Source organism: Anarrhichthys ocellatus, unplaced genomic scaffold (genome assembly GCF_004355925.1).
Source record: "Anarrhichthys ocellatus isolate YVR2014 unplaced genomic scaffold, GSC_Weel_1.0 scaffold86, whole genome shotgun sequence".
In the NCBI taxonomy this organism is placed as follows: domain Eukaryota; kingdom Metazoa; phylum Chordata; class Actinopteri; order Perciformes; family Anarhichadidae; genus Anarrhichthys; species Anarrhichthys ocellatus.
In genome coordinates this window covers 2094209-2121803 of record NW_022280116.1, presented here as the reverse complement: position 1 = coordinate 2121803, position 27595 = coordinate 2094209, and the positions used below count along the sequence as shown (strand labels likewise).

The 27595-nt window shown below is 42.1% G+C and overlaps 1 protein-coding gene across 12 annotated transcripts in view; it reads left to right on the top strand.

The window, feature by feature from the left end:
* tns1b (tensin 1b) overlaps window positions 1-17694 on the top strand; it is a 162390-nt gene extending 144696 nt beyond the window's left edge. For 8 of the 12 annotated variants that reach the window (XM_031875000.1, XM_031874999.1, XM_031875007.1 and 5 more), the window contains 16 exons: window positions 2492-2682; window positions 2773-2911; window positions 6069-6164; window positions 6477-6503; window positions 6846-7026; window positions 7494-8530; window positions 8644-8730; window positions 10005-10133; window positions 10322-10414; window positions 11066-11143; window positions 11630-11698; window positions 11865-11909; window positions 12330-12498; window positions 13393-13461; window positions 13679-13708; window positions 14296-17694. In XM_031875000.1, the coding sequence (XP_031730860.1) occupies window positions 2492-2682; window positions 2773-2911; window positions 6069-6164; window positions 6477-6503; window positions 6846-7026; window positions 7494-8530; window positions 8644-8730; window positions 10005-10133; window positions 10322-10414; window positions 11066-11143; window positions 11630-11698; window positions 11865-11909; window positions 12330-12498; window positions 13393-13461; window positions 13679-13708; window positions 14296-14434 (2579 nt within the window). In that variant the 3' untranslated portion in view covers window positions 14435-17694. The remainder of the gene's footprint in view (window positions 1-2491; window positions 2683-2772; window positions 2912-6068; window positions 6165-6476; window positions 6504-6845; window positions 7027-7493; window positions 8531-8643; window positions 8731-10004; window positions 10134-10321; window positions 10415-11065; window positions 11144-11629; window positions 11699-11864; window positions 11910-12329; window positions 12499-13392; window positions 13462-13678; window positions 13709-14295) is intronic. The other 4 variants (XM_031875003.1, XM_031875011.1, XM_031875006.1 and 1 more) reach the window with 3 other exon arrangements.
* Window positions 17695-27595: the final 9901 nt, after the last annotated feature.

The following is a 27595-nucleotide window of genomic DNA, read 5'->3' as shown; positions in this document are numbered from 1 at the left end:
TTTTCCTCTGTCATTGTCGGGTTTGTATAGGATCATCAAACTAACCACTGAATCCTCTCTGCATACATACTCACCCTTTATTCTTCTTTGTTACAGTTTTCTACCTCAAGGTCAGGGAATTACCTCAAGTACGGAGTAAAAAAACCCATCCAAATTGGATAATGTTAAAGTTCCACAAGAACTAGACAAGAGAGGCACAAAGGAGGCTCTGTCTCTTGCCAGGAGAGTACATGTCACAAGATCCATTTTGCCAAACTCGGGGAACAATACCGAGGCTGGGATACACTGGCTTCATTCAAGGCTGCTTTTTTTTTTTTACTCACACTATTTTGAAGATTTACAAAGCCAGACAAAGGACACCAAATCCAGGAGCGACCCCACAGTCCTCGTTGGAAAAATCGCTAAAGCCCTATGTGTCCACTGGGAGAAAGCGACCACAATGCAGACAGGATTGTTCGGTTTTAGGGCCCTTTTTAGTGATGCAACGCAACATCAAAGTTAAATGTAACAGAGTAGATCTTGGATTGTAGAGTTGAAATGAACGCCATTATGACGTTTCTGTTCTACAAGCACTATTACACAAATGTAGACTTTTTTTTAAACAAAAGACTATAAAGAAAATACAGTTCTCTCATTGATCTGCACTTACCTTGCCAGGAATGCAACCCCTTCACTCTTACCTGAAATGACCTCGCCCAGTTGCAGGTGTGCACATATGGAGACTCTGGATCACCTATCAAGTTGATGTATTTGGAAACAACCCCATGCTTATAGACATGATGACTGGATTTTAAATAGCTGAGAAAAGTCAGCCCTCGAGAATCTCCTGCCGTCCCAGCTGGAAGCCATTAGCAGTGGCTAGGGCAACAACGCAGTGTTTGACAGTACTCTGCTGCTGAGCAGTGCATCGTGGGTACATCTGGTTCTCAGTTTCTGGGCTCGGTGCGATGGTGGGTGTGTTTCTGTTTGGGGGTGTTGACTGAACTACATGCTTTGCAAAGCTGTCGGTTCCAAGATTTTTTTTAACCAACCCCTCGCCAACACCAAGCATCCTGACAGATAGCATGATTGGCACTTATTCATCTTTGATTTCTTTCTTTTATTTAAAAATAATACATATATAAAATAAGTACATTGATTTATAAACAGAAGGTAACTTAGAGGTAAGAAAATTTAGAGAAAATATTTTTTAAAGCCTCAGATTTAATACTGAGGTGGCGATGGCAGCTACCTTCATTCCTAACTATTTAACTGTTCGAATTTCCACAGCTGCTATCTATAAATTTTCCCCACAGATATTTGGCCAGGTCTTCGCACCCTCACTTCAAAATGAAGCTGAATATTAATATTTTCACATTTGCATAACAGGCTCGTCGGGTTTGTCTTTTGTTTCTACATTTATGGGAGTCTATCAGCATCAAACTGATAAAAGCCCTCAGTCACATTGTTAAGGTCACTGTCAGCCTGTGTTTGTTTTCAGTCTCCCTATGAGATCATTCCATCTTGGCAAAGGCATGTTCTCATGCAGGTGTGAAAGAGGAGCTCTAAGAAAGAAACAATAAATTAACTCAAGGTCCATCCAACACATTATTCATTCAACTCTTTCAGTGAATTTGAAACATGGAGAAAGTAACCCTTAGAAAAAAAACAGAGGATAAGCTGCTTCAGCACACACAACACCACAGGATTTATTCACCCAATTGTCCCACTTGTTTCTTAAGCCCATTGTTCTCCCCTTTTTTTCTCCCATTAACCTTCATCTTGTTCCAAAGCACAGGGCAGCCAGTGATATTCTTTCACATTGGCCGTGCAGCTTTGGCAAGCACTTCATGCTTTGCTACCTCCACCCGCCAGTCAATGGCATTGCATATCAGCATAAAACTGTTAACTTAAGTCCCGTTTGTTTTATGCTGGTAGCTTTCTTTCTCTCTCTTAGTTCAGAGCAGATTAACTGAAATGAGTTTACTGGCTGCTTTGAGGTTCAGCCAAATCTGGCCGCATTGACGCATTAGATAAGAAACATGCAGATTGCACCAGTGTATCAGAAAGTCTTGATTATTTGTATGAGAGAACGTTTTCATTCTTGGTCTTTCCAAAAAATACTTCACTTATTATAGTTTCAGCTGATGCTAGAAGGGATGGCCATCTTTTTTATGTAACATATTTTTAAGGTCAAGGTTTTCCCTAAATTTGAAACACTTGTTTTGTTGGAGATATCATTCAGTGGGTATATTAATGAATGAAATAAATCCAATGGGCTTCAGTTTGATCAGCAGCTAACCCTTCATTAACCTTGTGTGTGTGTGCATGTTGAATTCAACAGTTTTGAGAACCACAACCAAAATGCACACGATGGCCTGTGCGTTGAGCATTCACAATGGCTGAAAACCTCTAATGACGATGATGGCATTGCTGGAGGAAAGAAGTGTGATAGAGCAGTAGTGACCAGCCCTTGCTAAATTTTTAAAACTCAACTTGCGTGTCCTGCCAGGTGTCCAGGCGCATACAGTGTCCTTGGACGACGTGCCTGCAACCCTTCCCCGCCATTACATCACCAGCGACGGCCAGTACCATCCTGACGACGACCCCTCCGCAGATGTCCCACTTCGGTCCCCCGTCCGCTGTGTTTCTCCTGAGTTTGCCAACGCCATAGCGATGAACCCTGGCGGACGACCTAAGGAGGTAGAGAGTGTACATTTTGAACATACATGGTGGGACATACGTTGTTTTCCCGCCTTTTTTCTTTACGTGTTGACATGTTCCGCTCCTCAGAGACACATGCACAGCTACCGCGAGGCCTTCGAGGAGATGGAGGGTGGCCCCATCAGTCCTACACCCATAGTTGGTGGTGAGGTGTTTCCCCAAACCCCTGCCTTCCCCATCTCGCCGCAAACCCCTTACTTCAACCTGTGTAAGTCCCCCCATCCGGCTGACAGTGGGCACTGTAGAGCTCAGGCTTAGTTACAGTAGATGAAAACATGATTTAAATGAAATCCTAACTGAAGGTTGTATTTGACAATGGTATTACTCTTATTCTGAGATTATTCTTTAGATTTATGTACTTACATTCACTTTTAAATGGCATATTTTAGTAATGATGTTACTTAGCATTCATCAATTTATGGATGTCTCTCTTTTTATAAGTGTAAGAACAGAGATTTGAGTATAACTTGTGATACTGAAAACTGTTGTAGGAAAAGTCTTGAGGTATAAAAGGTTCCCTCATGATTTGAGACTCTTGGCAGTTGATCAAGGTACTTAATCTCCACTTGCATTCTCTCTTTATGTGCTTCATTTGGTACCACATATTCCAAGCAGTATGGAAAAAAATCCCCACTATTACCATATTCATACAGATTGTAAATGGGCTGCATTTCCAATGTACGAGTGGGACGCTGCAGTGCTCTGGCTCATCAAAATGCCTGAGTGGCCGCATCTCGTGAAGACTGAATTAATCTTTTCTTGCAAGAATGTCTGCAGTCATCATTCGGGAGATGAAGAATGAGGAAAAAAAGGGGCAAGAGAGGCAAAAAAAGCCAAGTCAGTTTGGTGTAACCGATTAAATAGCGTCTTTTGTTCAGTATAAATGTTTCACAGAGAATAAGTTGATCTTACAACAAAAACATGTTTTCTCAAAGTCTGGAAAATAGAAAAGATACAGATGGACAAAGCAACTGACAAAACTGCCCTCTCCCAACTGCTTCACGCAGTCCCACATGTACTCCACACTAAAACAAGAGTCACGTGTTAGGTTACGTGTATTTGGCCAACTCTACCAATGATCTCATCCAGTCCACTTGCCTATCTCCCCCAGGGCACACCCATAAAACCTAGTCATAAAAGTCGCTCCATATTTTTAACGCGGCGCAACACCCCTCCCTTCCCATCAACGTGGGAACTGGGACACATCGAGATCAAATTGTTGCGTTAGATATGCGTTTGGGAAAAAACAGAAGGTTTCCTTCATTGTTTGTGAGTGTAATAGACCTCAAACCTAGATTATTTTTCTCAGCTGAGCACAAACGTCATTTAACAAGGATTTGTTTTGCAGTTATTTGCAAAATTTGTTAAAGGTGCATGGTTAGCTACTTGATTAGTGCATGTGACACTATATTTATTTCCCATTTATTTCAATTACACAGTTGTCTTGAATAGTGTTGTAGTAGTAGTCCTCAAATCACTTTCCCAAGTTTTGACTTTGCCTGCCCCGCACACACACCACCCACGATTAAATGTGGGGCATCTAGGTGGCAAGTACAAATAATTGATTTGGATTCTTTGGTAAGTGGAGGATGCACATCTTTCTACCGGAGTACCACTGTCCCACAATGTCAGCCAAATGGACCCCCCATCCCTTCCCTCTCCCCAAGTGAGCTTTACCCATCACTTATCACAGTTCTGCACTGCTTTGGCATGGGAGCCACATGAGAGCAGCACTGGCAACACAATGGACACACTGTAGGACACACATCAGACATACTGTATATTCAACAGTAAAGTACCTGCAAGTCTATTGCTGCTAAAAGAGATACTTGTGGTACAAATACACCAGGGAATAACCTCCACTTTCATGCATTGACAAAGTCAAAAATTTGCCTCATTGTCAACACACACAAACACTCATCCATAGATCCAAACACGTAAAGCCCAAAGACATGCTTCCACTCTCTCAGCTGCTGCTGCTCTCTGTGTTGCTGTTGTAATCTGTGTTTGGGTTCCTGTTGCTGCCTTGTTTCACCACAAACAGCACCCTGCCTGCCCTCCCCCAGCAGTCTTAATTACCCAGCCATTTATGTCTTGTCCTTTGGTAATTGTGCTAGCATTATGTGTTTGTTACCACAAGAGTTTTCTTTTTTTTCTCCCCCCACATAATCATTTGTGTTTACACTGGAGGGGAATACAGGAGTGGTTGGCATTGTTAAAGGAAGACTAGAGGTGCAGGACAGATTTTTGAATCAAACACATTTACAGTTGGGATGATTCTAGTAGTATAGGTCTAAATATGACAGAGGCTACACACTCTACTCCTGATCTTTCCCTCTAGTGTTAATGTAGCAGAGACTGTATCAAATTGCCTATTCTTTCATGGACAGTAGTGACTAAGTGGCAACATTTGATTCAAAGGAATATAGGGATGTTAGCATGGTGTCATGACATTGTTCCGATGGCCCATTTGTCCAAAAGTCCATTTGTCCGACAGCCCGTTAATCCCAAAACAAACTCTCATCGTTCCTAAGGCCCATTGTTTCGAAAGTACAATCTCTGTGAGTAGTAAACAGAAGCACATGCCAAATTGTTATCCAGAGCGACCCTCCCGGTCGCAATATTCTTTTTTCCTACTAAGGTATGAACCGCCTCTGGTTGGCTTACCCTGATATTCTTATCCTACATATAACTAATCCTACTCCTTACGCCTAAACCTAACCAACCCAACCACAAAGGCAACGAGTAATAAGATGCAAAGAAAATCTGGGGTTTCAGAATTATGGGCCGACGGAACAATGGACAGTACCGATTGCTAATGTAAAACTAAAACAAAGTCTACAAATGTAAAAAAAAAATGTGGCAACTGAGGATTACTAATGCCGTTCTCCTGTAAAATGACCAGAATGATTCCTGGGGAACCAAACACTCTTTATTCAGTTTGACCCAGCTCTGCTTTGTGTTTGACACAAACCTTATTCTGCTGTTGGTAGAGTGAGGTGGTGTCACATTGTTATTAGTCAAATGCATGTTTTTCCCCTCCATCAGAGCATGAGCACACCCCTCTGGACATGTTGCCCCTGTATGCTAAGATGTGTTGATGCTGTATTGTCTTGACAGCTGTTTACTTGTGTGTTAGAATATGATTATCAAGACTAAAAGGTTAACTTTAAGCGGGCGAGACTGTTGTTAAAAAAAACTACTGCAGGCCTTATGGAAATTGACAATTAAGAAAAAAAAATGTTTTATACACTTTTGCATCATTTTCTTATTTAGTGAAAAGGGGATAAAATAAACAGGAAGCAGCTGTCAAGATGTTAGTGACGTATGATGCTGTGTGGTGATAAGTGTCCCATTCTCTTCAGGTCGGTCCCCTCCTGGTCTTGCCAAGACCCCACTGTCAGCGCTGGGTTTGAAGCCCCACAACCCAGCAGAAATCCTCCTCAATCAAACAGGCTCAGGTTGGTTGTAACACTCACTTTATTACAATCACAAACTAATTAAATCCAAGTAGTTATTGTTTTCTAATGCTGCCAAACTTTTTTTGTAAAAAAAGAAGAAAAAAAGTCAAACTTATTAACTGTATTAACAGCTGACAAACACAAAAATGTGGTCTGACCAAGCGTCAGTATTTGACGAGTTGCATAACCACACACACACCAAAATAAATGAGTAGGGCACAGACAAACAATATTCTTCCCACCTCCTTTGCTGTACCTCTGTTCCTTTACATTATTCTGTTTCTCTGGATTATCTCCAACGATGCTCCACAGAAGATGAGAGCAGTGAGGGTGAGGAAGGTAAGAGTGCTGCTACAATGCCGCAGATCATCAAATCAATTTAATCTCCTCCACCCCATTGTTTCCCCTATTGCTCAGTTTGTAGTCCGTCTACATCTTGCGTGGCAAAACCATTTCCGTTTTCATTTCTTGTCTGGAAAAGAGTCACAACCACTCTCATGGCAGCATACACTGTCACAGCATATTATTTCAATCTTGTGCCATTCTGCGTTCACAGTTCTCTTGAGACATTTTTCATTGGCATACTATCACCGTCACACAACTACAATGCCACAAAGCTAAAGGGAACATCAAATACAGACAGCAGAAGTAAAGTAAATGTTTTTTCCCTCTCTCATGCAGCACCAAGAAGCTATGTTGAGTCTGTGGCAAGGTCGGCAGCGGCAGGCGGAGAGCAGTCGACGTCACCTCGGAGCCTCAGCCCACTGGGAGAGACGACAGCCCAGCAGAGAATTCCGAGTCCCACTTCCCACACGCTGAACCCACCTTTGTCCAGCAGCAGCCCCATCCAGAGCTCACAGGGGTGAGCCCAAGACATAATGCTCTTTTATTTTTTGGTCCAAGGCCAGATCTTAAACCAGATATTAGTGAATTAGTGAAATAGTAATGATATGATATAGATGTGACTTGTACATCCGTCATAGTGTCATTTGGAGCCATAGGTGGCTTCTGCTTTGCAAGGATATACCTTGTCAATTACTCATATGTTTAATTGCTATTCATTCTTTCTACTTATTTAATTAGAAAATCTAAATATTTAGGTACTTAAAGGGTTACTGTGCTCTTTTTCAACCTGGACCCCATTTTACCATGTTTTGAGTCTAAGTGGGCGTACATTGACAGTGAGGAGTTGCCCCAAGCAGCTCGTTTAGCGACTGCCGTAACCCTTTAATGCTTTTAAGTCTGCAAAGTCATGCGTCCAAATAAAAATGTGTGTTTGATGTGTGTAGAACGCCAGCTGGTTAATAAACGTTTTCAATTTTCTTCCAGTGATCACCCCAGCAGCGTTAGCACTCCATCCCAACCCACTACTGATTCGGGCTTCCGCTCCCAGGCCACAGAGAGTGCCTACCCAACTCCCACCCCCTCATATCAAGCCCTGAATACCCCCACTTCTTCCTACCTGGATTCCAGCTCTCCGACCTCTTCCTACTTTGGCACCACTACCCCTACGCTATCCTACCTTGGCCCCAACACTCTGCTGGGGAGCTATGTGGCCTCAGACATCAGCCCGCCCACCCTGGAACCCTCCCAGACAACGCTGAGCCACGGAAGTCCCCATGCGCAGCACCGGACCAACATCCTGGGCTCCACCTACAACCCCCTCCTCCAGCAGCGCTCGTGTGCTATTCAGGAGGGTTCTATCATGGGCCAGCAAACATCACCAGCTAACGGCTTTGATGTGGGTATGGTAGGTCTCAGTGGCAGTCCCATTCTTGGTCGTCGTCCTTCTCAGGGAGCTCAGAGCAGCCCAGTCCAGAGCAGCAAACAGGCCTCTTTGGGACAGGGGTCTCAGCGGAGCCCGGTCCTCAGCAGACAGCCGTCCTTGGGCCAGCCCATGCAGAGCAGCCCCGTGCTCAGCCGACAGCCATCGATCACACACCCCCAAGGAAGTCCAGTTTTGGGCCGTCACCCATCTGTATCGCAGGTATCCCAGAGAAGCCCCAGTCTGGACCGTCACCCCATGCACAGCGGTTACACCACGCCAGATGAGAGACATGGGAACCTGTCACGACAGAGCAGCTCATCGGGCTACCAGGGACCACCCACTCCCTCCTTCCCCATCTCACCTGCAGGTTACCAAGATGGGGGGATGATGGGGATGGGTATAGGGTTCCGGCAGGGCAGCCCAGTCCCTGGTTTCCAGCCCCAGCTTCCAGAGAAGAGGCGCATGTCGAGCGGCGACAGACCAAACGGAGCGCTGTCCTATGGCACTCTGAACGGGAAGATAATGTCCCCAATGAGTGGAGGAAGCAATCCCGGCTACTTCCACACCCTCTCTGACTTCTCAAGGTTCAACATGTCCGGTAAGGACATATACATTATCTGGAGTGACATGAAGACACATTTTGGAGTCTTTCTCTGTTTGCTCCTTCTCTGTCACTTACTTTTTTTGACGTTCTTTTGGATTTTGTTGCAGATGGAAGTCCTGAGAGCAGGCTGAATGTCAAGTTTGTCCAAGACACATCCAAGTTCTGGTACAAGCCAGACATTTCCAGGGAGCAAGGTAAGATGCAGAGAGACTTTTCCCTTAAATGACCTTTGAACAATTATTGGAAGTTTTCTTACCCTTTCATTTTTACTTCGAGGTGCCTGCTGGGGATCGGCGGTTAAGTGTGTGCCAGTTTGTGAAAATGTTAAGACAGTTATATCAAAGAATATGCCATATATTCCATGTTTTGAATGTCAAAGGCCCACCCCCTAAGGCATTAGCATAATCACTTTTCATAAATGCATGTCCACGTATACGCAATAATGAATATTCATGGTTATACAGAACACACACATGCTCATGCATCGGTATATACACATCTCTGTACGTGTGTGTGTGTTTGGTTGTGAGGTCAGTGGCTATTGGCTGCCATCTGCATTTGCTTATGGCCAGTATTGGATTATATCATGTTAAATACAAGCACATGCTCAACTGCAATGACATCACACACACACTCACACACTCACACACACAGACACACACACACACACACACACACACACACACATAGTTTATACTTAGTGCCATGCACTTCCAGAGGAAAAGCCACACCACATGTAGAGAATTAGGGAACATCTGCATGTGTTACTCATCTCATCCATCTTCCTTCCTTAAACCATCACATGTGAACAGGCTGAGGCCTTGAACTAAATAGTGAAGTAATTCATCTCAAGCTTCTCTCCTTCAACAATAGCGTGTCTAAAGCGAAGCCGCTTGTTAAAAGTTGGAGTTGTTATGAAATATGGACTGACTAGCGCCTTTGCTCTTGGTCGTTCTTTTAACCTTCTGCTACCTTTTTGTTTAGTTCACTTAAATCCTTTAATGAGCTGACTTTCTCTGACCTCCTCAGTCTGTTACCCAAATTTAGCCAATGCAGCCAATGTGTCCCAAAAAACACTGGTATTTCATAAGCACTGTAGTGCTTTACCTGTTTCTTATCCTGTTTTTTATTTATTAGTGCCGTATGTTATTTTACATTTTAACTGTGACCTTTTGCAACCAGAGGAGTCGTCCCCTGCTGGAGAATAGACAAGAATACAAGTATAAGGCACTTCCGCATTGGCTTCACTTTTCAGACCTGAAGGTTGCCCCTTGCTACAAACCAGATGTCAATCCCACGGTCCCACTAGAGGAAAAGTCAGGGGGTCACCTAAATCATCAGGATGAATTGTCCATGGACCTTTGATATCTCTACAAAATTCCATGGCAATCTATCTGATACCTGTTGAGATTCATCACTACCCTCACAATTCATTTTGTGACATAACTGAATGCCTACTGTGTTACAGCTATTGGCCTGCTGAAAGAGAGGGAGCCTGGAGCCTTTGTTATCCGGGACAGTCACTCGTTCAGGGGGGCTTACGGCTTGGCTATGAAGGTGGCCTCTCATCCACCCTCAGTGCATCAGAACAAGAAAGGTATGGGGGGCATGATGCATGTTTATGTTTGTAAGACAACTCCACTGATTTGTGCAGCTCCTCTTTCAGTAGAGAGCTACTGTGTTCTTTGGTCAGGGTGGAGACAGACTTAAAGCTAATGCCAAAGATGTGAGGTGGTGTCTCCATGGTAATCAGCTGTGACCCCCTGTCCCTCTCTTTTGTCGCAGGCGACATCACCAACGAGCTGGTGAGGCACTTCCTGATCGAGAGCAGCCCTAAAGGAGTGAAGCTGAAGGGTTGTCCCAACGAGCCTTACTTTGGTACGGCCTGAAACACGCACACACTCACATGTACACTGACAGCTCGGGGAAGCCATGAGGAGATTGGAGAAAAAGTCACATGCTCCTGTCTGTGCGTCTGTCACATATCTGCACCCCTTTCCAAGTTGTATAACATACAATCCTACCGTAATTACTGACTGACTGTAGTGATCTAAGTCATGTTCTCCTCACTAATTACACTCTAAGGCTGTACGGCGAACATGTTTTTGTCTCTTCTGCCAAATAGAAAATGGGGCAAGCTGACTTCTGTACACTTTTGTATTGCCTCTCCTTGTTTCTTCTTCCTGTCTCCAGAACATATGTCAGTTCCTCACTCTTTTCCCCGCGTAGAGTTGCTTCTTTCTACAACTACTAATACCGACAGAATGGCGATGAGTGTTTTTTCTAATTAATAGTTTGTTTATCTGTAAATGCTACTTTAAATCTAATCCAGATTTAACCAAATCCATCCCACCAAAAAAAGATTGAATCATGGGAAGTGCTGTTCCTCTTGACAGGAATAGAACCAGAAGTGTCAGTTTTTGTTTGTCACAATGGAATTATTAAAGGAGAAGTGTGCTGATTTTTCTTATCCAAGTGTTTTGTGGCTCCAATGCGTGTCTCTGACCGGGTCTTGTGTCTGTTTGACAGGCTGTCTGTCTGCCTTGGTCTACCAACATGCTATCACCCCACTGGCCCTACCCTGCAAACTACTTATCCCTACCACAGGTCCGTTGATCCAAGTGTGTGTTCGGCAAACATTTATGCATTTTGAAGTGATTCTGTTGTGTTTGAGTACAGTTTGCGTAGCATGCGAAAAAAGCAAATTTTCCTTCGTGAATTGAAGGTAACACTGGATGAGCAATTGTTATTCAAATGATAATTTTTGTATTCATCTTAACTGAAAGAGTATTTCACAAGTTACACAAACTAACTTTGGAAAAAAAGAACTCCTGCCCCACATGTTAAGTAAGTTTTGTACCAGGCATTTCTATCTGTGAATATTTTTGCTGCTAGGTGTGATTACCATAAAAGTATCTTTATTGCATATAGGCTACCATATATAATATCAGAGGTGAGCCTGGAACCTATAATTAACATAGTAATAGGCCTATGCTGATGAACGGATTACAGAAGCCCTTGGTGCTACTAAATAAAAACAAAAGAATATCAAACTAACTATATAAAAGTAACTTCCTCTGTCTCATGTTGTAGATCTCACCGAGGAAGTGCCAGAAGTAGCCGTACCAAATCCATTGGCTGAAAGGCTGAAACAAGGAGCAGGTAAAACATGACCTCACTGTCATTCATTCTCTTTGGTAAAAGCGATCCTCTGACACTCTCTGTTTTTTTGAGGATCAAATACAACACAGCTTTGAGATTCTAGGACATTAATGACCATGTAATTAACGTGTCCTGAATCATCCTGTCCACTTGTTCTGACAACAAGACACCCATGTTATCCCAGTGCAGAGGGCCCCTGCTGATTCCCATGGTAAACCCTGTGCACTTTTATTTGGAAACTTCCATCTGGAATGTGCATCCTTTATGTCTGTCCGCGTATGTTTAACCTGCACAAATTGAGATAAATTAACGATGGCCCTGTTTAATCCCTTGAGATGTATTTAGATTTTGTCTGTTAACATTCGTGTCCGGCTTCTTGTCTGTAACAGGCAAAATGTTTCATGTGGAATGATATTGGATGGATTCGTTTCTAAAGCAGTTTGACCCCAGCTTTGTTGCGGACAGCATGTTCTCTAATGAGAGGAAATCAATATATTTGCATGGAAAGATCAAAACAGGCATTAATAGCATTTTGGAAGACATACAGTTTGTGTCGTTTTTTCCTCACAGAATGACCGTTCCATTTGGCATTTCTTTTGTTGTCTGATTTGAACGTCTGCTCTCTTCCCAGCATGCAACGTGCTCTACATCAACTCAGTGGAGATGGAGTCCCTGACGGGCCCTCAGGCTGTTGCCAAGGCCATATCTGAGACACTGGCTGCCGCCTCTCCAGCTACTGCCGCCATTGTGCACTTCAAGGTGTCTTCGCAAGGCATCACGCTGACCGACAACCAGAGGAAGTAAGTCTGGATACCACCCGTGCGCTGTTAATGTTTGACTCACAAGATAAACACGGCCTGACGTAAGGAGATTTTGCTGCTGACAAAAGTTGGATGTCTGAACGTAAGATAATAAGTTTGTTTTTGAAGGGCAAGTGTCAACATGAGTCCCTGCACACAATCAGAGGCATTACATAACTGTTAACACAGGTTTAAAGGATCAGGGTCTTATTACTCACTGCAGTGTTTCAATCAACAACCCACTTTAAAAGTTGTTGGACCATCATCTTGTTGTGAGCTACAGAGACAATTTGACAACAAAATTATTTCATAAGCATGCAGGGTTTTAAAAACAGGATTGAGGATATGTTTGAGCACTGATTTGATTCAATTTGATTTGAGTACTAAGTCTGCTGTCCCTTCTAAGTGAATTTTGAATGTTTTTATGTTGTTTTTAACTTGTTACCGTTTTGTTTTTCACTCTGTTTTTTTGTGTTTTTATGTGGTACTCGTGTGAAACTTTAAGCTGCCATCTTGGCCAGCATCCCCTTGTAAATGAGATTCAAAGTCTGAATGGGGTTATCCTGACCAAATACATAATTTGGTTTTGTGTAGGGTGCCAAGATGAATACAACTTTCAACTAAACCATACTTTAAACCCCTAACCGACACATTGACATGGGCTAAGCTTATCACAGATATATTGGTAGCAGTGTACATTTTAGAAACTGTAGTACATAAATGCTATCATTATAAGCATGATGATGTGTGCTTCCTCCAGGTTAAAGCCATTTTGACTTACAGAAAAGCATATCATCTCCAAATCCACATAATGCACGTTTTCCCCATGTTTTCTTTATTGTATTTTGTTTCTTTAATAACATTTTTTTCACCATTGGTTTACTGCTTTTATAGGCTTTTCTTCCGACGCCACTATCCCACCAACACAGTCACGTTCTGCGATATTGACCCACAAGACAGAAAGTGAGTACAGAGAAATGAAAATGATTTCCTAAAATGTTTGTTTTTGGCCATCGATGAGTTCCAAATTACTTTAAAAATCAGAAAATGGCTCTTTGTCCACTATTTGTATTCTTACTTCTACTATTATTGTAGTTGACGTCTCAGAAAACCTAAAAATGTACCAGCAAGTCCACAATTCATCAGAATGTTGACACTTACTTTCTTCAAATCTTTTCAGGTGGAACAAGCCTGAGGGAGGAATGGCCAAGTAAGTAAACCTCTGTGGATTACAGTGCCACTGTTGATCTGATATTTCTATAGAGCAAGCATGGACGGCAGGGTTACGTGAAGCATGGCATTCAGTGGGGGGTATTCACTAAGTCTAATGACATTTGCCCTAACTGAAAGACTGGTTTTGCACAGCTAAAATAGAAGAAAAGCAGCACTGCTGATAATGGCCTGTTGGGGTTAAGCAGTATGACTAGAGGCTGCATCCGCTGCAGCAGAGGAAACTGCATCCGAAATTCAATGTCTGAGAAAAGAAGGTGTAAACTATTTAATCAGACACACGCAATATGATTTAAGCACCCAGTAATATTTTGGTAGGCAGTTGTATAATCGTTTTACCTGAATGATACCTACAGGGTATTTAACTAACACAATTGTCAACCATCTTCAAGTTAAAGGGTAACTTTGCTATTTTGAATCTAAAGAAAATGTAAATCTCCTTTATAAATATATATCATTTCAGTTTATTCAATGAATTAGTCTGTTGACATGCATTCCATTGTAGACACATTCCAATGCTTAAACATGGCAGCTTTTACAAATGAATCTCTGATGTGGGCTTTGCAGGCTGTTTGGGTTTGTGGCGCGTAAGCAGGGAAGCACAACGGACAATGTCAGCCACCTCTTCGCTGAGATGGACGCTGACCAGCCTGCCAGCGCCATCGTCAACTTTGTCTCGAAGATGATCGCTTCGCAGAAACGATGAGAGCTGTCAGCAAACCCCCTGGCACTTTTTTTTTTCTTTTTTTTTTTTTTAAACACCTTTGGTTATTTTCTTTCCTTTTATCGACGGACACTTACTTTTTTGTTTTGGACAATTCAGCATTTGGTTTTCACGCGTCGCCTTATTTCTTCCGCTCTTTTACATTTACGTGCATGTCTCAGTGTGTTTGTGTCTGAGAGACAGAGAGTGTGTGTGTGTGTGTGTGTGTGTGGGTGTGTGTGTGTGTGTGTGTTTGGGTGTGCGCAGCTTGCATGCATGTGCTTTTCTTCTTGGACGGACTCCAGAATGGACCAGAGGAAGTGCAGGGATGGGGCGTGGTTGTGTGTGACAATGGGACGGGAGGCGATTCTGATCTCCCCCGGCAGGGTAACACATGAACAGGAAGAGGAAATGACATTGTGTGTGCAAATGTTATTTTTTTAGCAGTTGTTTCATTTTTGTTCATTGTTTTTTTATAAAGAAGAAAGAAAAAAAAAGAAGTCAAGTTGTGTGATGTAAAGGTGGATTGTAAATCTATCAGGATTTTGACTGGTCAACCAAAGATTTAAAAAAAAAGTAGTCAGGGCGTGTATAGTGTGCCACTGTCGGAGGGTCGGAAGTATTCTTTTGTAAAACAAATATGGCTGCTTAATCAAAAATACTGTTTCTTTCTGTACTGATACTGTAGGTCAATTATGCGCCGTTGCCATCTTGCAAACAATGTTTTCGGACATCTTTGCAGCTGGTGTGTAAATATTCTAGATTGCTTTATGAGTAGGACTGTTCTAGATGACATTTGGTGCCTGACTTTCTTTTGTAATGCAGAGCTTTGTAAGAAAAAGAAGAACATACAACTCTCCCAGGCTGTCTTAAATATGCAAATAGCCAAACTTGGAAATGAGATTGCTCTCCAAAATCCCACAGGTCTTTCCTTGTTCAATGTAGTAGTGTCGCTAAAGATGCAACAGATGTTGTGCCTCTGAAGTGCAGCTATAGGGTCTGGCAATATCGTTTTAAACTACTTTCTTGTGCATCGACGGCATCCAAGTGAACGCTAAATGTCACTGAATCACTGCATCCACGCAAAGTCTCTTGATCGTTTTGGATCAGACAGGGGTTTAGCTTCCATCTGCTGTCATTGACCTCACAGTCTGCGCAGCGCTTAGCCGAGCTATTTCGCTCACCACTGAAGGGCTGGAAGTTGTCTTGCGAGGGCGATCTTCATAGAACAGTGTTTCCGGTTAGGCCCTGATCACACACAGAACGTTCTGCAGGAGGAAGCCGCGAGAAACAAACTAAATGAGTGCTAACGTTAGCTTAACGCAAACTGTACGCTACCTAAGTGTCTCGGTAGAACAAGGACACTAAGACAGTAAGAGCCGGGGATCGAACCGCCAACCTTGTGGTTAAAGGACGACCTGCTCTAACCAAGTTGAATCTTTTTCAACTCGACGCGCAGCAACACTTCACTGTCATTGAAAACAATTTAAAAAAGCCGCCCCAGGCTGCTAAAAGGAGCTCTGTCTGATCAGGGCCTTATACTGCTCTTCAGTTTTCTGTGTTCAAAGTTTCCGTCAATAGAAAGAAGCTCTTTGCGTCAGCCGAACAATACTGTTAACACTCACACCCTACCCAAAAGTAAGCTATACATATAAATATACATATACAGATATATATATGAAAAAAAACTTCCAAACAGTGACTTAAGATATTTATTTTTTTGCTTTGTTGCTCTGTTATCGTGTATACATGTATTATAAAGTATACATCAAGATTACTGAAAGCGAGATGAAAAGATTGCTTTTTTATTTTGGCTAAAGTCAAGTGCATTGACATATATATAAGGTGTAAAGTGTGTGCATTTCAAACTGTTGTATTTTAAAATGTTTTTTTTTTCACAGCATTACTTCCTTTTGTTAACATTCTTGTTTTCTAGGGAAGGCTTTGTTTTTGTTTTTAAGAGAGGGGAAAATATTTTGTTTGAAAGATTGCTGTTACTAAAGTCCAAATTGGAGTTATCCTAAAAGATATGCCAACACAATTGTTTTATTAATTAAACCTGCCAAGAAAATACATTGTCCAAGTTTAGCACTTAAATGTTGAAGTATTATCAGTGTCTTTCTACTTGTAAAAAGTGACGATATGGAAATTGACAGACCCATTTCATGTCATAATAATTGCATGGGTGGAGGCAGGACTTAATAATAATTCCTGTAGTTCTACAGCACCTCAGCATGGGTCTGGGGGAACACTAGTCAGATCAGTCAGTAGCTGTTGCCCTCATGTGGTGAGGAAAGATCATCGCAAAAGGAACCACTTTTATTCTAACAGTGTTTTAGCTGTGATTTTAGCACGTCAAAGGGTAAACGTTTCAGTAATCAGATCGCTGGCAAAATGATCTTTCATTTTAATGTTAATTCATATGCTATTTTTTTTTTAGAGAGTGAGTTTTCTTTTGCATTCTAAAAAAGGGGGCCACATCATGAAAAACTCACTTTTTCAGTGCTTGAGCACATACATTTAGGTTTGTGGGCTGCCTAGATCAGAAAACATGTGATTGAAAAGCCATTCAGCTTTTGGCTCCCCTTCCTATGTCACATGCAGGCTCATTAGAATAACCTGAATTCATCTGAGAATGAGCATGATATGTGCCCTTTAAAGTCCCATTCAAGGACTGAGTAATGGAGATTATGACTCCCTCCTTTATGCCTGATGATCTAGGATCACTTGGCAGCATGATGTAAACTAATTAAAATAAGGGTTAGTTCAGGGGTCTTCATTCTGACTCAAATTTAGTTTAAAAAAACAAAAAATACAGCACTTTTATATGTGACCAGAATGTTTCATTATTTATTCGCAAGAGCCTGCATGCTCAAGTCAAGTTGTTACCTTAACGCTGCTGACTGTAATCTGGGCACAGTACCCTCAAGTCTGACTCAGCCCCGCCCGTTCCAGATCAGGTATTGATTTTCACGTGACGACTATGCCTTGACAGAAGAATCTATATTTTTGCCTACAAAATGCTTGTTGAGAAAAGAGAACGTCCTCTACTTCAAACTGAATGTTTTCGCCATTTGTCTGCCAAGATGGAAACTCCAGTGGCGTCTGCCCACTTTGACAGATCAGTCTGGACTGTAGAATGTGTGTGAATGAGCTCCTATGCCTGTATAGAGCTTTGTCATTTTTTTGGTTTGCTACATTATATGGCTTTTACTATTTCTGATGGAAAAACACATTAAAAAAGCAGTACAAATCAAAATGTACATCATTTTGTTTGTGTTTTTGTCAAACATGCAATTTGGCTTTTCTGTTGCACTCAATCAATGGGAATCTAGAGGTTTCAGCTTAGTTTGCTTTGTTTATCAGCATCCTCCAAAATAACTTTTTTTGAGAGTAGATTTTGAATAGAAATTGCCAAAGTTCTATAAAATCTATGAAAGATAAATGGCAGTGTACTAGTTGATACCTCTACAGTATATATCATTCACAACCGTTTTGATAGGACAGCGTGATATTTAAAATTCTGACTATTTCTATGAAAATGGTTTATTTGTCTTCAGGCTGGATACTTTTAAATGCAAAATGTAAATAGCACAGCGAGCAGGAGTTGTTTTTGCCTTTATTTATTTAGGGATGAGATAAAATCAGGCCCAAGACAAAAATAAGATTTCCTCTTGAGGAATTGCAAATCATGAAATTCCTCAGAAAAAGGCAGAAGTTGTTATGAGTGTCACAATCTTTATAACCTTAACCACAATGTTTTAATGAACTGCTGTGCACGGGTGCAGCAGCAAAATGTATTTTAGACACCTTAAAAAATCAGAATCACCATCAGAAACGTTTTGTTGCCAAGTATGTTACACATACAAGGAATATGGCTTAGTGATTGGTGCGTGACAGTAAACAGTGCAATAGTAAAGTCATTTAAAAGTAGAAAATATTAATATTTTCAATAAAATATGATAAACAAATTAAGAGTACGTTAAAACAAGTAAATTAGTTGTGTGTCAAATGTATTTTTAAAGAGAAGAGTTGTGCAAGGGTGTGTAACTGTAAGTAATTGTCCGAGGGAAATAAGTGTCTGAGTCAGTGGGGGTCCCGGGCTTTGTTGATGAGCCCGACTGCAGACGGGAAGAAACTGTTCTTGTGGTGTGAGGTCTTGGTCCTGTTGGACCGCAGCCTCCTGACAGAGGGAAGGGACTCAAACTGTTTGTGTCCAGGGTGAGAGGGGTCGGCCATAATCTTTCTTACCGGCCTTTAGAGTCCTGGAGGCAAACAAGTCGTGGAGGGACGGCAGATTGCAGCCAATCAACCTCTCGGCAGAACGAATGATACGGTGATGGTGGAGCAGAGGATGGACTCAATGATGGCTGTGTAGAAGTGCACCATCATTGTCTTTGGCAGGTTGAACTTCTTCAGCTGCCTCAGGAAGTACATCCTGCTACTGAGCCTTCTTGGTGATGGAGATGATGTTCAGCTCCCACTTGAAGTCCAGGGTTATGATGGAGCCCAGGAAGCAGAAGGACTCCACAGCGGCGAGCAGGGAGTCACACAGGGTGATGGGGGCAGGTCAATGTCAGGTTAAGGGTACGCTATGTTTAGCTATATTTACCTTGTCGTCAGAGAGCCCTTTCCGACGGGACCACCAGACTCCTTGTTGCTGGTCTACCGCTGCCTTGATTGGTAAGTGGGTTTGTGTTATTGTGTGACTTTGATAAATCCAAACTAACCCTTTACAACACCAAAGTCACACACTACAACCAAATGAAAGAACCCAATGAGGTAACGAAATAGATTCAAAATATATATTTTGCAAGTTTTAGGTCACTTATTAGGTTGAAGAAGTGAGTATGGCTTCTGGAGCACGAGACACCTCTCCGTTACAGGCAGACTGTGAATTACAGTAGAGTAGCAACATGTGGCTTTGCTAATAAAATGCATAGCTACCGGGATTGGTGGTAGTGCAATCTCATGACATCACTGCAAAACGTTGAAACTGCAGTAGTAAAATTTTATGGACAGAAATGTTCTGTGCCCTTATACTGGCTCAATACAATAAAAAAAATGCAGACATGCAGGACAGGCTGCAGGAATGTGGCACTATTATACTTTTTTCTGCACAGTGTCATTCATTTTTATTTCAATGATGTCATGAGGTTGCTTGACAACCCTTATAAAATGAAAGGACATAAAAAGCTGTTTTACGAATAGTGATGTTTTTAAAGAAGAATGTAATACCTCCCTAGACAAAACAACAGAGAGTGAGACTGCAGAATGAGATGACAGGACACCTTTACACTGTAGCACACCATGATCCTCATAATAAATACAGTACAAAAGAATAAGAAACTTTTTTCTTTGTGAAAATGATTTTTCAAAACTGAAAAAGGCAAATTTGCAAAGCCCACAAAAAGGCCTTTATGGTGGAGATTTGGACTAAAGGGCTACAGAGACACGTATACAGTAGAACCAAATTCTGCTCAACACCTACTTCAACACCAGTATGAAAAGAAAGGGCTACAAAATAAGATGGCATCAGGCATTGAAATGGCATCAGAACACTTGTAACTCTTTGAGAACTAAAGGCCTATTCAGGCACAATGCGATGAAGGCTTCACTCTCTGATGAGCAGCAGTGGCCTGTCAACTGTCATCAACACGTAGAGACAATGGGGCAGACAATTTGGGCTTGTTCACTGACAATACATATTGTAGAATTGTTATTTTTGTAATTGTTATTATTATTGCAATATGTGTGGATGCAATGGTAAAAAATAATACGTTGTAGTTATTGCATGTATTCAAAGATATGATTAGAAGACATCATTTAATGCAAAATGGCTTTAAGGAACATCTCTAAGGAATTTATTGTGGCTTTACTTTGGACGTGATTGCTTAACTGGTGTACAGCTAATCACTTTACTGTTGCAGTTTACTGCATGCAAGTAGTGTCTTGTGGTTGTGTGCGTGCGCAGTATCTGTAATAATATTTCTGGCCACTTGATGCCAGTGTTGCCTTTTCAAACAAACAGAGGCGGTCATAAATCCACTGACATTTGTCCAACTTAAAATTTGAACACTGAACTTAAGATGGGGATTGCTGTTTCTCTCTCGTCTATGATGTTCCTTCAAACTTTCTTCTTTTTAGCTAATCAACTCTTAGATTCTAGATCTGTTCCTGGTGTTTATTTTTTTCATTTTAGAATGGTGCAGCAATGTATATCGCTGTTGTATCACAATGGAGATCGAGATAAAGACGCATTAGTATATTTTGTGCAATCGATTTTAAACAGGCCAGCTTTTGCAAATTGGCCCAAATGTTGCTTGCATCTTTCACAGAAATGTCTGCAATGTCTTCAACGTTCATGTACTTTATCAACCAGCTTTATTTCTTGGGAAACAACACCACTGGAAGTCCTACGTAATGCATCCTGTGAGGAGGATTACACTTCTTTCACCTCCATTACACCATGGAATATAATTGTGACTCTGGAAATTGCTAATTTATTCTCAACAGGGGGTCCAGATGATGAAATGGGGTTAATAAAGTGGTCTATTTGGGGGCAGAAAGGGTGGATGACGGGGGGAGGGATAATCCTTTTAATCTGTGTTTGCTTCTGTGTACTGTTTTAACCACTAGTTTGTTTGGATATGATATTCAGACATCTTGGCTATGTGGGTCAACAACTGCTGTATGCTTGTGGACCAATTAGTTGCAAGCGCATCTTGTCTAATACTGCTTTTATCATCTGGATATGGACTTGTTATCACTGCATGGATTTAGCTGCTGTCTTCCCTAGCTTAGCTTCACTTTGATTGGTTTTCATCTAGAAGGCTAACCTTACCTATTCACACACGTGATGGATTTACTTATACTTATCTGTGTGACGTGAACGCTGACATCACTTAACCCAATTATGTACATGAGCTTTCCATAACCGATTAGTTGCCTATAGGGTTGGGCAACTGGACGAATAAATTGGCTTTTGACGATTGCCTGAATACTTTGCCTGGGGCAATTTTTCTCAATTTTAGCTGCAGAGAGAGAGAAAGTGGGGGAAAACAGTGTGTAGAGCCAGCATATCCTGCATATTTGTACATGTAACTCCATCGAACATTGATTTCGAACAAACCAGAGTTGGTTGATTGTTGGAACAGTAGAAAGACCAACCAAGATGGATTTGGTGAGTTTTAGTTTGTTTCCCGTGAAGTTTGAATGAAGTGTGTTTTATGACGCTCCGCTGCTCGAAAAACATGCGCAAATATATCCACAGTCGGCGGTTGCTTGGTTGGCGATGGACGTTTGGAAAATGTAAAGAATATTGCCCAACCTTAGTACCTAAAGTACCTTAACTATGAATGAATCCAGAGGGGTGGGGCTAATCAAACTCTCATGAGTCATTTTGAAAGATGGTGACGGATGAGCAGTTTTGTGGTTGAGTATTAAAAGTTGTTGCGACAGACACCACTTTCTCTAGGATTCTGCACATTTCGTAAAAACCCACATAAACTTTTCTAAAGTTATGCTAAATGTATATATTTTTGGTGGTGTTTTTACATATCTTCTTGTCTGTATCCCCTCTTTTTTTCGCCCCCTTTTCTTTCGTCTATTCCTGCGAAGCACTTAATAAAATCAGTAAAACAATAAAATAAATACAATATAGGCAAAGGTTACTTACTCATTTTTCGGGAAAATCTGGAAATCAATATTTATCTGGTTGGCGAAATGCGGTAATCGCACCAGAGCAACAGGTGTCTCGTTTCCTGCTAAAGCCTGTTGCCCATTGTCACACATAAAAACCTGTCACCATTTGGAGTGTGAGGCCTCCTGCCTCCAATTGAATACACAGAGGAGTCAGTTTACACTTTGCCAGATGGAGGGTAAACCTTCAAAGCAGAAAGAAAGTGTATATACTGTACAGTACTCATCCTACTCAAATATGATACAGTATCAAAGAAATCATGCAAATGGTCTAAAGGCAGATTATAGTTTGACAATAAATGCTGCTATGCATCTCTGTATCTTGACCAATCATATCAAAGTCACTAGTTTTTCCCCTCACCATGAAACATTATGACTAAGCCCACAAAATAATGTTCAAAACATACAAGAGATAAATGTGTTCGTGTGCAGCATGTATAAAGTTTGCACTTTTTAAGTACACCTTTGTGTACTGGATGTTTGTGCCCAGTAAAAGTCACTGGTGTACGTAAGGAGCTAACAAATGGGTGTTACAGTACAGTACGTATCCTGTGTGTGTTAACGTAAACACACTAATTGTATGTGTGTGTGCGTTTTCTGGAGTCATGAGTGACTGTCCATCCTGTGACCGGTACGGGTGACTCACTCCTATTCCAAATGTTTCCATCTTGGCGCCTCAAAGGCAAAACCATCAGAGTGCTGTCACCATCTGGACAGTAAAGGCCCTCCTGGGCTGACCGCCTCATGTCCCTGACTCAAAGACTTTGACTAAAAATACAACCTTCAGGATGTTATTGCAAAGGCACCAATACATGACTGGCCTGGATTTTTCTGCTTCTGGCGCTTTCTGCCTCGGTCTCCGTTCCATAAATAACGAAGGTGAAATTGCTCACACACACACACACACACACACACACACACACACACATCATACGGTAGTAATAATGTTGTCACGCTGTCTAATAGGCATGCAATGGCTTTGATGAAATGACTATTTCTGGAGAATGAATCTGGGGGATTTATCGTGGAGATTTTTATAGTTTATATTTTATATTAACCAAATGACTGTGTAATGTGAAAGCGTTCGCTTGTCTTGACACACAGCGAATTATCATGAACTCAGTAGTCGCAGTTCTGCTGACCATCTTTTTTTATTTGCTCTTTGTTTTGGTTTTAGGGCCCGCAACTTTCCAGCCCAACAGGCAGCTCCTCCACTGTTACCAAAAAGAAGACAAAGTAAGCAACTAGCTAGTGAAGGTAGTCAACTATCTAATAGCAGAGGGGTACTTCCCTCAGGAGATGGTGGAGACCAAAACAGAACTAAGAGGAGAGTGAATATCACACTTACAACATGTTAGCCATAAGAATATTAAGAGAAGTTAAGTAGCATTAACAATTGGGCATTTCCTTCACTTTCTGAAAACGTTGAGCAAGTTACTTGAATAATTGAACACATTTTTCCTTACATATTATAAGAAGTAATTACAAAGCTTTGCTAATTACTTACTGTCAGAACTATGATCATTATATTACTTTCATTAGTCAGCCCACCTCTGTGCAAAGCCACAACAACCACAAGTCGCTTCCACTGTATTGACCTGTATTAACTTCCACTGTATTTCCAAACTGTATTAACGAACAAGACATTAGGCATGTTCAAACCAAACTGTCCACTGGGAAGCTCCCCCGAGAACTACCTGGGCTGCCTCAAGGGTTTTGTTCAGTGTTCAAGGTTTCATTTATTGTTATTGCACAACACTGGATTGGGCAACAACATGCAATTGTAGTCCCATTTCGCTGGATACGACAAGCTCTGCTTGCAACAATCACATAAACACAAGCAAAATAGCAGTCACCAAAGTACCGTTGTCTGGCTCAGTAGGTGTGCTTTGTGCTACTGGGTTAGTGTTTGTGGTACCGGGTTAGCTCGGTGAGCAGCGGCTCTCACTCAGGTTTGTATGGTGGATGCTGGTACTGCATTGGGTCCTCTTGTGATGGAGAGTAGTTACTGGGTACCTCTGTCACTGCAGAGGACTGAGAATGGTTGTGGTGATTTATGCCCCTCCCCTCTCTGGTCACCGGGTACAGCACGTGCCAGTAAAAATAGTTCACGAGTGACGGGGCAAAGGTCAGCCTTAATAGTAACTTCACAGTATTGGGGTTGGGAGAGACGGACTGGCCCTCTTTTGTCCAAATGAGGACAGAAATGGGCAGGGGTAAGAAAGACATTTCATGTCTCCAATAAACTTTCATAATAGAACATTTTGTACCTCAACAGGTGGAGTCAAAAAAGTACAACTTTTTGGTGGCACAAAAAGAGGCTATGAAAAAGGCTGGTTGGATGCTCTGTTGTGTGTTTGGTTCAAACTACTTGCACACGTGTTGTATCTCTGTGGCTCCCAAAGAACCCACAACCACATAGAGGTTGATGAAGAGCTGATATTATATTTCAGGAGATCAGGCTTTGCGACGGCATTTTGGTACTCGCTTTTTTATTTTGTGTATTTGCCACACCAGCTTTTTCCCTTGACTGGCATTGTAAACTTCAGTGAAGCCAGGTTTCCAAAAGCAGCCCAGTCACCAGGAACAAGTGTTGGCATTGTAGGTTCCAGCGAACCACGGATACGTTGAATGTGGACCTTTTTGCATTTGGGCTGAGCAGGTGGCTTATAAAAACTCACAAAGCAAGCAACACTTGTTACGTAACTTGACTTCACACAGTCTGCTTGTGACAGTCGCAATTTATTCACGCTAGTTACGTTGCTACGGTTGTTATGCTATGTTGGTATGGTATGTTGTCACTTTATTATTTTAACACAAACCGTGATCTTTTTTTCCAACCTTAACCAAATAGTTGTGTTGCATGAACCCAACTAGTCATTTCACAATATTAACCACATAGCATTCTGCGTTACTGCAAATGTGAAGTCTGTTATGAAATGGATTTATAAAACTGACGACTGATTTGCCCAGAGACAGCCCCTTTGATAAAGTGCCCCGGGGCATGAATCATGAGTATAGCGCATTATATGACCTGTTTTATCCTACATAGAGTGGCGTCTGTCCGACTGCGTGGGAGAATATACACCAACATTTTGACACAACTGCAATGTGGCGAACCATACCCGTTGGTAAAATGTGACCCCTTGAAAACATTTGCAATTGCAAATGTTTGTAGGAAAAGATAATTTCATTCAACTCGGGAAAAGGATTGTTTGCTTGTATGTAGTGGGCAGTACTCCTCATCCTCCTGATGGATTGTATGGCAGCACTGATGGCTCCAGTGAAATAAGACAGCAGGCAGAGATGGATGCGACACTGTAACATGAGCCAGCGCTCAACCCAAGCTGTTGTAAATGGATGCTGTGCTCCTCAACAGAATGACCCAGTGCAACCACTCCATATTCTACAACCCTTGTGCCTGCCAACACACTTAAGCAGACAGGTGTCAAAATTCTAAGTTTTTTACGGGCAATCTGTGCAATGTGTCTCTTTGAACCCCATCATGCTTTGTGTACAAAGTTCCTCAGTCAACCAACCCAGGTGCCCCAATCCTTATCCCAGCCCCACTCCTCACCCCACTCCCCCACAGCCAATCAACACATCCCAGAGCCCTCTAACAGATGGTCGCAGGGGTCAGCAGGGGTTAGCTGGGGCAGGAAAGGGGTTGGCTAAGGTTAGGCCGGGGCACGGGGGTGTTTGGGATTGTTATGACATGGCCTGTCTGCCTGTCAGTATGCAGGTGGATGAGTAGCATGTGGCCACCAATCCCCTCCTCCCACCGTCAGGTCAAGATGCCGGGATAGAGGGATTCAGTGGTCATCCTAGACCCCCAAAAAATCTGTGTTCAGCTTACTCAGCACCCCCTGGCACCTGCTCTGGAAAAGTGCAGTGTTAAGCCTTGGAGGGAGGAATGTCCAAAGAAAACACAAGGCACAAGGAAGGACTGATCAACCGGGCCAGTGTGGAACCATGATTAATCTGTGCTTATTAACCCCCAAGACCTTTGACCTTTTTGATTAATTGAAGGTATGTTTTTACTTGTTTATTTGATTTTTTTTTTGCTGAATTTATTGATTCAAGGGCAGAGTATACAGTTGAGCGGCTACGTCAACGCCGACCTCCTCGTCCCTCTTACCCTGTCCAAGCGCAGGACCTGCGGGGACAGGGCCTTCTCCACTGCTGTAATATAAGACATATCTTGACAACTACAGGATGAATTGCCATGAGATTTGGAACACACATTGGTCCCCAGAGCATTAATCCCCGCTGACTTGGTGATCCCCTGACTTTTCCTCCTGCACCACCAGCTGGTTTTAGTAGTTTTAATAAAACATCTTCAAAAATATTGCTGTGAGATTTGGTCTAGATGCCCAGACAATCACTCCTACTACCACTATCCTCATTTTTTCTCTATGCCACCATGATGTTTATATTAGAGTTTTTTGTGAAACTATTGGTAGGACCAATGGATTTCCATGACATTTGGTAGATACAGTAACTAGGATGCCCACAGCCTGAGTACTTTGGTGAACCCTTGACCTTTCTTGTAGTGCTACTATATCTACTACAAGGCAAATCAATTGGTACATGCCCTGACTTCTCTTCTTGTGCCACCATTAAGTTGAGTTGATCCCTCAACTTTTCATCTAGCATCAGTACCTGGTCTTTATATCCAATACTTTGATTGATGACTAACTAGCTGCAAAACTGACATTACCATCAACCTCCATTAATCAATTTGTCCCTAAATGTATCCTTCCTTGAACTCATCATACACTGGGAGCTATATTGCAGGGTTTGTCTGCACTGTCAAATAAATTACTTTACAGATGACGGCAATATCTTACGAGCTGTTACATGTACTGTAGTCAGGTGAGGAGAAGAAAATACTTAAAAGGGTGGGGAGACTGAGGAACAAGATATGGGCAGATTGGTTTCAAAGCAGGAAAGCAAACACTGAACCTCTCATCTTGCCTACAAAGCGTCTAGACTCTGATCACCGCCCGGTCCAGCACCTGAGTATGAACTTGTGTCCAACCCTACGTTCCCTAGCATCCTCTCTAGCCCTCCTTACTGCCTGTCGATCATTCCTTAAAGCATACTGTATATACGCCCTCCTCCATATACTGCAAATCCCAAATTGCCTGTCACAGTTCTTACACTTATCAAAGTTTTTCATTGCCACATTATTTCCACTGCCACAAACAGGGCGGGCTGCTGATACTGTGAAAATCCAAACTAGGAGAACTTCCTGACTCGACACAAAAGAAGGTGATGTCTTGGTCGTTATGGCTTCAAAAAGACTAAATTCAACACGGTCATGCATTGCGTACAGACACACAGATAGTGACGCTATATGTAATTATTTATGTCCAGGACATCCTACAACTCTGATGCTAGAGGAAGGGCAGCACAACTAGCCCTCTGGGATCCCATAGCTCACTGGACCACTGTTGTCTC